This window comes from Apium graveolens, chromosome 10 (genome assembly GCF_009905375.1).
Source record: "Apium graveolens cultivar Ventura chromosome 10, ASM990537v1, whole genome shotgun sequence".
Classification (NCBI taxonomy): domain Eukaryota; kingdom Viridiplantae; phylum Streptophyta; class Magnoliopsida; order Apiales; family Apiaceae; genus Apium; species Apium graveolens.
The window spans coordinates 40,740,604-40,752,846 of NC_133656.1; the positions used below are offsets into that span (position 1 = coordinate 40,740,604).

Here is a 12,243-nt window from a genome sequence, read left to right on the forward strand (position 1 = left end):
TACATCCATCTCCATCACTTTTATTCTCTCAAACCCTAATCTCTCTATGCACCTCTCTTATCTTACTTTATCAATTCCAATGGCACCAAAGAGAGCCCGTACTCAAGTCAGCAGCAGCACTAACCACGCCACTATCGATTCTTCGAGTGTTGGGGGTATGAGGCCACAGTTTGTTACTCCGGAGGCTGAAGCAGAGTACAAAAAGTTGTTGACTAAGCAGATAGCGAAAGAGAGGGGTTTTCTACCTTCGAGTAAGGATGGTAAGCTTCTTGAGATGATCTTGGAGATGGGATGGGTTTCGTTTTGTAAGGCACCGCGGATGTGCCTATTAGTATTGTTCGCGAGTTTTATGTGAACAAAAAAGCTGATAAGAATGGGTTTTCGGTGGTGCATGGGTTGATGATCGATTACAGCCGGGAGGCTATTCGCAGGGTTATCAACCAACCTGAGAGACACCCTACTCAAGAGGAGTGGGTTAATAAGACGGGGAAGGAATTTTATTTGGATTGATTATGGCTATGCTATGTATCCCGAATATGCACTGGAAGTTCAAGAGGGGATCGATTGAGTTTCTCAATTTCCCTGCTTCATGCATGAACATGTTTGCTCGTGATTGGAATGCTTTTATTTGTGTGAATATCATGCCTTCTTCTCATGTGTATGATGTGACTGTGGAGCGTGCAAAGTTGTTGTGGGGGATTATGCAGGGAGATTATGTGGATCTCGCATCTGTTATTCATCAGGGTATTTTGCGGTTTTTGCTTGAAAGCACTACGGGGTCTATCCCTTATACTTCAATTGTGACCGAGCTTTGTGCGGCGGTGGGTCTTCATTGGACCGCACACGAGCAGCTTCGGTTACTGAGCGCCCCCATCGACAGTTCTACGATCTTGAGCATGCAGGAGTGGTATGATGGGAAGGCTGATGAGAAAGGACTTGGGTACACCTTTGATCATTTGCAGGGTGGCCATCCAGCCGAACAGACGTATGTTGGTGGTTCGACTCAAGCACGAAGAGCAGCATAGAGACATTAGATGGGTGAGGCTAGTTCTTCGCAGCAACAGCAACATGAGGCAGAGGATAGTGCTGGTTTAGGCTCATCACAGTATAGGTGTTTGAAGAGGAGGATGGATGCGATGTATGAGATGCAGAGCAGGTTTGCACAGGATCTTACTCAGGTATTGGGTACAACATTTCGATCCATGGGAGTTGACATTCAGTGGCCAGTTATTGGAGAGGATTATGTGTACCCACCTCATGACACTCCACCCTCGTAGGGTGATGATCATTCTTCTTCCGAGTAGGTATGCCTTGATTCCTTGCTATTACCTTCACCGAAGACAGTGAACTTTTTAAGTTTGGGGGTGGTAGTTAAGGAATATTTGTGTGTGAGTCCATTTAGATGCATATTCATGATAGTTTAGTTCATATAGTTTGCATATTTATCATGTAGTTATTTTTTTTTGTTTTATTTGTTTTGCGTATTTGTTATCTTGTTAGTATGTTGCATATAGTTGCATTGGCATTATATCATGATCCCTTAAAATGCTTTTCTGATTAATTTGTGATGTTGAATCGAGTGTAGTGGTGTCGTATAGAGGAATGTTAAGTCCTAATGAATTGATTTACATGCTAGAAATAAGAAATTTTTTCACTAAGTCTTATAGGTTGTTTGATGCTGGATCATGATCATGACTTGTTTGTTTATCGAGGTTTAATTAATTGTTTATGTCTAGAATGTATACAATTCTCTTAGTGACGAAATAACATGGATTTTTAAAATTGGAGAAAAATATTGGATATCAATGCTAGTTGTGGCTAGGCATCAAATGGCTAGTAGCCGGCTCATATTTATATGAGTAGTCTAGGGTTGAGCAAGATAGAGTGAAACACACTCGTTCAGAAATTGTTGAAAAAAAAAGAAGAAAAAAAGAGAGGTAGTGTATGCATAATTGATCATGAGTGGGCTCTTTAATACTCGAGTTATTAAGTTCTAGGGGACTTTGTTCCTAGTGACCTAAGGCTTTTATAGTCTGGGATCCGCTAACCTAACGCTCGCTACATGGGTATTATTGCATAAGTCTTTTGTGGACCTTGCTCATTACACGATTAAATAAGCATGTTTGTCTTTTTTATGTGTTATCAATAAAAGCATGAATCCTTGTATAACTCTGATAAAATTGAAGTGTTGTCAGTCATTTTGAGTTTATCGTTTATTCTGTTTATAACCTTGTCATTGTCTTGACGAGTGGTGAGTTATGATTATTGATCTAGTTTCGAGAGTATATCTGTTAAGCAATTGCACACACACATTTTTGGCTTGTAAGTTGATTTGTGGGATTTGATTGAACTTTATTCAAATAATTGTATTCATTTAGATGTTGCTTATTGATTGATCTAGTTATTCTGAGGGGATCCTTGCATTCATATTAGTTGCATTCATGCATTTTTATTTCTTATTTTTGAGTCTGTTATGCTTGAGGACAAGCATCGATTCAAGTTTGGGGGTGTGATAAGTGACATTTGTATCCACTTAGAATACTTTGCAAAGGCTCGAATTGGTGTTTTGTACTCAAGTTGTTTGTGTTTTGATGTATTTTCGTAGTGTCTTACATTTTATGGCATATTCAAAAGAAGGAATGGATTTTGCATGATTTATGCTTAGAAGAGTGTTAGGATGGAGCCTCGGTCGATTACGCTAAAGAAATGAGCAAGTGAGTCAAGAGAACAGAAGAAAATTAGTTTTTCCAGGAGCTCAGGGTGGCCGCGCCAGTCTTCAGGGCGTCCGCGCTCACTTAACAAAAACCCAGGGCGGCCGCGCTAGGTCGATTTTTTAGAATCCTGATTCCAACAAAAGACTGATTTGCTGGACTTCTAACTTGTTGGGCTAGTATAAAAAGACTCTTAAAAGACATTTTCCATATAGAAGAGCAAGGAGAGAGCATCAAGAAGACGTAATAGCACAATACAATGAAGGAGAAGAAGATCTTGTTTTTACTTGTGATTCTTTGCTTAAGCTGTAATCTTGGATGTTTGTTTTTTTTGTTGTTTGAAACTAATACTCTTGTTAACGTACTTTGTTATTATTATTCAGTTATTTAATACCTAGTTTATCTTAGTTTAATTACCATGCTTTCATCGGAACTCATGGCGATGATGAGTTTTTTATGAACTAATCATTATTGTGGGGTTCTAACGGATTTACTTATGGATCTATAGTTAATTATTTTGATACCTAAGTGTGTGGTGATTGTACGATATGTTAGTATTGGTTATACCTATTCGTCTTATGTGTATCGCGCACATATAAGATAGCGTGTTAATCTCTATTGAAGCGACAATGAATATAGAGATTTAGAACTTGCCATGCTAGCATAGGTTCATGTATAATTGTTATGCATAATTCGTAGGTAATTTTAACCATCTTACTTGCCTTATGTAATCACGATAGATAAATTGTTCATTAAACCTTTATGTTGTCAAATTCTATAGACATATAGGGTCTCAACATAATTGGCGTCTATTCAGCTTCTATCTTTTTTGTGGATGTCTGGTAGTAGGGTATGCGTACAATGACAGTTGGCATTTTCTAGTTTCGTGTTATCTGATTAGTTGTAATCACCATTGCATGCTAAAGTTAAGAATAATGACTTTGAATGAAGTAGTAATGAAGTTAAAATTCCATATTTGTCTCATATGGTTAAAACAACCTTTTAATCTCTTACTTAACTGCATGTTAGTTTAATCTTAGTTATAAACATCTCAACTTATTATTATCTTAGCATTGAGCGATAGCCATACCATTATTGTATAGATGCATAATCATAAGTTAACTAAAAAGAGTCTCTGTGGGAACGAATCTGATTTATATCTTATAATACTTGTGAACGCGTATACTTGCGTGTAATTTTAGCGCATGTTTTCGTCCTAACAATTAGGAATGAGTTTGATTAAGTAATTATTCAAATCTGATTTCATTCATCCCTCCACTCTTATCTAGGAATTTTCCACGCGGGCAACGGGTTCAAGCCAAAAAAATTGTAATTTTGTATTTTTTACAAAGAATAGAAATATTTTTCATTTAGTTTGGTGATTTAAATTTAAACTTTATAGTAAAAGGCATATTGTCGGGTTTGCAGAAATAACTGAAAATAATATAGTTACGAATGTTACGCTACACTGCTAGCCAAAATTTATTTCACAAATATTTTATAAAAAATAATAGCCTAATTAATTAATAGCCAAAAATTATTATTTTATGAAATAATTATAGAAAAACACAGATACATTAGAATTCCGTAAAAAAATATAATCCCTAATTGTGACCAAAGTGCTTATGTAAGACAATTAACATATCTCCTCTTTACAGGCTTTCACACCAAAAAAATTAGTTTTCATTTCCTACCATAACTATAGAGTATCAATTTAATAATAAATGTTATTGACATTGTTTATTCTATTACTTCCTCCTAATATATATATATATATATTAATTTCTTGATATGTATATTTGAAGATAAAAATATTTATATTTAATTAAAAAAATAAAACATTAATGTTGTACATTTTTTAATATTACATATTATAAAAATATGATCAAATTGATGACGCCTTGTGTTCAACAACTAAAAAGGTATAATAAAGGATATACAATAACTTTGAAATTAGAATAAAATCAAAATAAAATATTTATCGACATTTCTCCACGTCGTCTTTGACTTAAGGAAATATCAACGACGTCATTATTCAACTAAAAAGGTATAATATAGGGTATAAAATTATTATAAAATTGGAATAAAATCAAAATAAGATATTTAGTAACAATTTCAGGAGATGTCTTCGACGTAAGGTATATAATTGACAGTTTCCCAGCGTCGTCAAAAATTTTGCAACAAAAAGGCATAATAAAAAAATACAATACTTATGAAATTATAATAAAATCAAAATAAGATATTTATGATATTTTCTCAGCGTCGTATTTGACGTACGATAACTACTTATATTTTCTCGGCATCGTCTTCGACGACGCCTCGTATTCCACAACTAAAAAGGTATAATAGAGGATTTGCAATAATTATGAAATTGGAATGAATCAAAATAAAATACTTGTTGGTATTTAGACGACGCCTCGTATTTTACAACTAAAAAGATATAGTAACAAATATACAATAATTTTGAAATTGAAATAAAAATAAAATAATATATAAATTGAAATTTTCTCGATTTCGTTTTTATAACTAAAAAGGTATAATAGTGATTATGTATATTATGTTATAAAATATAGGATAAGCAAAAATGTATAATAGATGTAAAAATATATAGTTCACGTTAATAAAAAGTATAACATTCACATATAAAAAATATCTAATAAAAAATATTATATAAGAAAAATAATATTATTTTAAAATTAATGTGATATGCATTATATTATAATAGCTGAAATATTAAAATCTTTGTAGTGGGCCTTGTTTGTCTCTCAATTCTAATAATATCTATTCTAAGAAAAGTTAAGCTTGATAGAAAAATTTAATTACATTAAAACATCTCCAACCATTTTAAGTATAATTGTTCGCTAAAATAATAAAAAATAATAGTTGACTATATTATAGAGAATGAAAAAATGTGCTGATTCAATGGTATTATGTATAGTTGTTGCCTATATAAAATTATATATTTTATTATTATGAATAGAAGGTAAGTTGTGAGATGGCAATATAATAAATCTAAAATATTAATTAAAAATAGTAAATTGATTATGTGGAGTATTATAAAGAAGTGTATTGATTCTATAAATATAGCCAACCAAATTAGGTTATCTATTTTTTTTGTGATTGAGGCTGTGATTATTCATATTGGTTTGCTCTTACAATGGTCCTTCCAAAAAAGTTACATAAATGAAGGAAATTTGGAAAGTTATAATATTACATATGATTCTCCCACAAATGTAATATTTTAACTTCCTAAAATTGTGATTTCCAAAAATACCACTTCTTATAATTGTAAAAAATGAACTTAGTAAAATTCGGTTAACGGGAAAAAATGGAATTGGTAGGGTAATTGAAAAAAACTGAAAGTGACCAATTATTTTCGCAGGGAGAGAGTAATATATTCGATAAGAAATTAAAAATTAGTTAAAAATATTATATATATGTAAATATATATATCTAAACATTTAGAAAAAAAAGTAAATAAGAACATGCACACATAATATATATTTATATATATATATTATTATATTTAAAGTAATAGAATGAATAAAATTAGAAGAAACAAATATTTTACTCTTCTTAAAAAAATATTTAATTGTTTTGTAATTCAAAAGTTAATTTAATTTTATTTTTTAAAACAAAATGATATGAACTTATTGGTAATTTTTTTAATTGGTAATTTGTGAAATTTCTAACTTTATTTTAATTTTCAAAATACAAAAAAAGTGCACTATTTTAAATTTTAATCAATGTACTATTAACTTTGTTGTTCTTATATTATTACCAACAATTTATTTATTTAATATCTAATATTTTTTTTATTGAAGTCATATTTTCGTTAAAATGTGAATAACAAATTTTAAAATTTGTAATATTGAGGATATCTATTAACACTTAAAGTTACTATAATTTGTAATAGGTATTCATTTGATAGAAATGAGATATTCACTTTTGTTTAATAAAAGATAACATAATTAGCAGTTTCAAAATCTAAAACTTAACTTATTTAAGATGTTTGTTAGGTAACCTTTTTATTTCAATAAAAAACTTTGGCTAATTGGATTTAAAATTGTTGTTCTTCATTTGATTTCATTTTATATAAAAACATCACTTTATTTATATTTTAGACCCGAAATACAGAAGGCTAGCCTCATATTTTTTACTTGCTTGCTTCTCATAAAGATACTAAAATACACAAATAAGTTAGTTTTCACTAGCTTGATTTTCATAAAGATACTAAAATACACAAATAAGTTAGCCATATTCCTTAATCTTGTGCATAACATAGATTTGATAATACATCCATGCCTTATTAACACATGTTGCCATAGAGAATGAGGATTTAATATCTTGCAAATATTTTTCAAACTGAATTGTAATAAAGCAATATTATGGTAGTAGCTTTAGAAAGCTTACAGACAAACAATCTGTTACACTAAACAAACCAGGAAGGAATAAAAGAAACTGATATGGATAGAAAATACATCCTAAAGACACATTAAATGTCGCATTAATTACACTTCGGCTTCTTGTCCGAAAAGTCCAATACAGACATGTCTGGTCCAAGCTTCATAGCAGCCTTGTCTGGTCCAAAGCTCCGTAATAGGGCCATAACGGCCTAGACAACCAAGGTCCACAAGCGGAGGTCGTCCAAGTCCACGAACACTAGCTGTTCACGGGATAGGCCCAATACGGCTGGAAGAGCAGAGACATGTGTTCTAAACGGACTTCAAGTCCTACATAGAAGGTTCTGGATCTCCTTCCTCAAGAGGACTCCTAACCACCATCTAAGTTGGAGACTTGTTCACCAAGTCTCCCAACAGAAGTCTAACCCTAGACTCACCTCTATATAAAGGGCTCTACCCCTCAAACTAGAACTACATTTTTTGCTTAATTCTCTACAACACAGAGATACGTAGGTATCTTGTAAGGATTGATAGTCCCGAACGCAAGAGTAGCCATTAAAGCTTGAAACTCACCAACTCTAGCATTAAATATTAAAGTACTCAGGTTTTTATTTCACAACATTTAACGCCGTCTGTGGGAAGTTTACAACAACCATGGTGAACACACGGAGCAGAAACACTAGTGGGACAGACACTCATGTCCCATCGCGAACAATCGCATTAGCGGTGGAAGTACCACCACACTCAACTTATGCCTCCACCCAAGGAGGAACCCTGGTAGGGGCAACTGAGGCTCAGCCACAAGGGACGAATCCCCCGGCTCCTCAAGGGGCGAATCCCCAACTTCAGCAGCTACATGCACCTGTGAACTCTCAACCCCTTGGGTATGAGTACTTGACAATTGTGACTACTAACCCCCCTTATGGGATGCCTCTATACCCCGAAGTCGGAGGGAGTGGGCACTCTAATAGAAGTGAAGCACAAGGGCGGACACCCCAATACATACGTGGCTTTGCTCCTATTCCAGAGGATCAAGAATTCTCTGGACCTTATACTGAAAGAGACTCCAAGTCATCGAATGATGATGTTGCTCCAAGAAGGTGGCGTGCTGACAAAGAACCGATGGCTGACACTGAACAACGCTCAAGGGGCACTCAAGGGATGAATCCCTAAGATGTTCAAGAGAGGATCAGGGCTCATGAAGCTGAGATTCAAAGGCTAAAGCGTTACCTGGAGACACATCTGGTCCCAAGACCCCTACACGCTCCAAGGTGGAGAAATCCTCCTCCAATAATAGACCTGGATGGTCCAATACCAAGAAGGGCAGTTGCACCAAGGGCTGATCCAAGTGATCTTGTGCCCCTACGAGATCCCGATGATCCAAACCCACCATTCAATGATGAGATAATGAACACTCACATCTCGAGGAAGTTCAAGATGCCCACCATCAAATCATACGATGGTACTGGTGAACCTGCTAATCATATTAGGACATTCTCTAACTCCCTGCTGCTGCAGCCCGTGAATAACGCTATTAAGTATCGGGCCTTCCCTCAAACCCTATCGGGTATGGCTCAAAGGTGGTACAGTCGTTTGCCCCCGAACTCTATTGGATCCTTTAAGCACTTGAGCCAAGCTTTTATCAAGCAATTCATAAGTGACAGAGTGCACGAGAAGAGTTTAGCCTCTCTCATGGGTATAATCCAAGGAGCAAAGGAGTCCTTGAGAGAGTATCTGAATCGATTTATGAAGGAGGCTTTGAAGGTCTCGGATCTTGATGATAAGGTAGCTATGATAGCCCTACAGCAAGGGACTAGAGACGAGTTCTTTAAGATGTCCCTGGCTAAACGCCCTCCCGGGAGTATGCTGCAGCTCCAGGATAGAGCCGACAAGTATATCAAGGTAGAGGATAGTATGAAGAAGACAACTGTGAATAATGAACCTACTGGAAACAAGAAGAGGAATACAGATCAGGAGTACGACGCTAAGAACAAGTATCCACGAATTAACAAAAACTCTGACTCCTCATCTTCTAAGAAGAATCAACAACCAAGGTTTGCTGAGTATGCGAGGTTGAACGCCCCAAGGAGCCACATCCTTATGGAAATTGGAAAGAACAAAGACTTCAAATGGCCGAAGCCACTAAGGGGGACCGAGAGACGAGAGACAAGAGTAAGTACTGCAGGTTTCACAAAGATGTTGGTCATGACACTGGCGATTGTAGGTAACTCAAGGACGAGATTGAGTATCTGATCTGAAGGGGAAAATTCGGACGTTTCACCAAGGGTGAAGAGGCCAGAGGCCAAAAGCGAGATAATGATCGAAGAGATGATGATCGAAGGGGTAACGACAGAGATCACAACCCACAGCCCCGAGGTCCAGTAATCAATATGATCTCAGGAGGACCTATAACAGCTGGTACTATAAGGAACTCCCGAAAAGCTTATGCAAGAGAAGTAATGAGCATAGTTGAGGAACCATCTAAGCCTTCCAAGTCAGAGATGTCACTTAAATTTGGTGACCCAGACCTTGAAGGTTTGAAATTTCCTCAGGATGATCCTCTGGTTATCACTCAGATAATTGGAAATTGTCCTGTTATGAGCGTCCTAGTGGATAATGGAGCTTCCGTAGATATTCTGTTCCATGATACATTCATAAGGATGGACTATAATGACTCTCAACTAACTCCATACGACGCACCCATATACGAGTTTAACCATGTGGAATGTAAAGTTGAGGGAGCAATACAACTTCGCGTAACTATCGGGGAAGAGCCCAGGGAGGCCACGCAAATGTTGAACTTTTAGGTTGTCAAGGCAGCCTCTACCTAAAATGCCATCATGGGTAGGACAGGGATCCACGCTTTTAAGGCTGTGCCCTCAACTTACCACATGGTACTGAAGTTCCCAACTAGGAACGGTGTTGGAGAAGCAAGAGGAGATCAAAAAATGGCCCGCAGTTGCTATATCACAGCACTTAGGCCCGATGGAACCGGGGGTAGGTTCTCCCCATAGAAGACATGGATGTCCGAGAGAATGATGAACTACGAGGAAAACCAGCTGAGGACCTGGTCCCAATTCCCTTAGATCCCTTAGAGCCAGAAAAAGGTCACTTACATTTGGGCATCTTTGGACAAGCCCTTGAAGGGTCAAATAACGACTTTCCTCCAAGAGAACAATGATGTATTCTCTTGGACAGCAGCTGATATGCCCGGGATTGACCCGAACCTTATAACTCATATGTTGAACATTGATCCAACTCGAAAGGATCTAAATCAAAAGAAGAGAACTTATGCCCCTGATAGGCTGGAAGCCATTAAGCAGGAGGTCGAGAAGCTTTTGGATACTGGATTTATTGAGGTAGTGCAATTTTTTGAATGGTTGGCCAACTCTGTAATGGTTAAGAAGGCCAATGGAAAGTGGAGGATGTGCATTGACTTCACTGACTTGAATGATACTTGTCCCAAGGACTGTTACCCCCTACCAAGGATTGATACCCTGATCGATGCCACTGCTGAACATGAGATGCTAAGCTTCATGGATGGCTTCAGTGGTTATAATCAGATTACAATGCATAAGGATGACACTCCCAAGGTATCTTTCATAACTGACTTTGGTGTATTCTGTTATCTTGTTATGGCTTTTGGACTTAAGAATGCAGGAGCTACTTACCAAAGACTGGTAAACAAGATATTTGCCCATCTAATTGGGAAGACCATGGAGGTCTATATTGATGACATGTTAGTCAAAATCCTAAGCAAGACCGATCATATTAGTCACATCAAAGAGGCATTTAAAGTGCTGAGGCACCACAAGATGATGTTAAACCCAGCCAAGTGTGCTTTTGGCATTGGGTCAGGAATTTTTTTGGGTCATATGGTCTCTAAGAGGGGAATAGATGCCAATCCCGACAAGATCAAAGCCATCATAGACATGGAGCCACCACACTCCATCAAGGACATTCAGAAGATGACGGGAAGAATCGCAGCTCTAGGGAGGTTCATCTCCAAGTCAGGAGACAAATGTCTACCCTTTTTCAAATCCCTTAAGAAGTTGAAGGTCTTTGAATGGACAACTGAAAGCTAAGAGGCCTTTGAACAGCTGAAGAAGTACATGACTGAAGCCCCATTTTTGTCTAAGCCAAGTCCAGAGGACACTCTTTATTTGTACCTCGCGGTATTTGAACAAGCCGTGAGTGCAGTCCTCGTGAAGGAAGAGCAAAAGCTCCAGAAGCCTGTATACTATGTAAGAAAGGTGCTCCATGGAGCAGAGTTCAATTACTCCACCACGGAGAAGTTCGCGCTTGCTCTCATAACAGCCTCAATGAAATTGAGACCATACTTCTAGGCTCACAAGATTGAAGTCCTGACGGACCAACCCCTGAGGAACATTCTTTATAGCCTGAAGGCCAGTGGAAGGCTCATCAAGTGGAAAATTGAGCTAGGGGAATTTGATATCAAGTACAAGCCTCGAACGGCTATCAAGGCTCAGGCCTTAGCAGACTTCTGGTCAAATGTACTATTAACGACTAAGAAGTCGGGGGACAAGAGATAGTAACCCCAGAAGAAGGGGAGAATGATAAAGGAACGGTACTGAAAGAATACTGGGTTCCCCATTTTGACCGAGCGTCCAAAACAAAATCTAGTGGCGCTGGCCTAGTATTGCAAAGCCCTAATGGGTTTATGATTGAGTATGTTTTGAAGTTGGATTTTCCAACTACAAACAATGAAGCAGAATATGAAGCGTTGATAACTGGCTTAGGCTTAGCTAGAGTCGTGAGGGCCGAAAACCTGAAGGTGTGCGGAGACTCAAGACTTGTAGTTGCTCAAGTTAATGGGGAGTTTGAGGACAATGATGGTACTATGGCCAAGTACCAGAGAGTCGTAAAGGGAATACTGACTCAGTTCGATGAATGGTACGTAGAACATGTTCCGAGAGAGGAGATGTAACGACCGAGAAATTATGCTTGTATTATATCATAATAAAGATAAATTATGTGTATTATTATGTGATTAAATGTGTTGAGTCATTAAACCCTAACTGCTATGTGTTACGTGTTGTCTGTTTTGATCCAAACGTGTTTTGGATATATATTGAGTGTTCTATCGTAAGTTATATATTTAATATCAA

At 36.8% G+C, this 12,243-nt stretch overlaps 1 protein-coding gene across 1 annotated transcript in view; it reads left to right on the forward strand.

The window, feature by feature from the left end:
• Nucleotides 1–11,226: 11,226 nt before the first annotated feature.
• LOC141690540 (uncharacterized) overlaps nt 11,227–12,243 on the forward strand; it is a 35,832-nt gene continuing 34,815 nt past the window's right edge. Inside the window, exons 1-3 of the mRNA XM_074495329.1 lie at nt 11,227–11,367; nt 11,461–11,628; nt 11,817–12,028. Of these exons, the coding sequence (XP_074351430.1) occupies nt 11,227–11,367; nt 11,461–11,628; nt 11,817–12,028 (521 nt within the window). The remainder of the gene's footprint in view (nt 11,368–11,460; nt 11,629–11,816; nt 12,029–12,243) is intronic.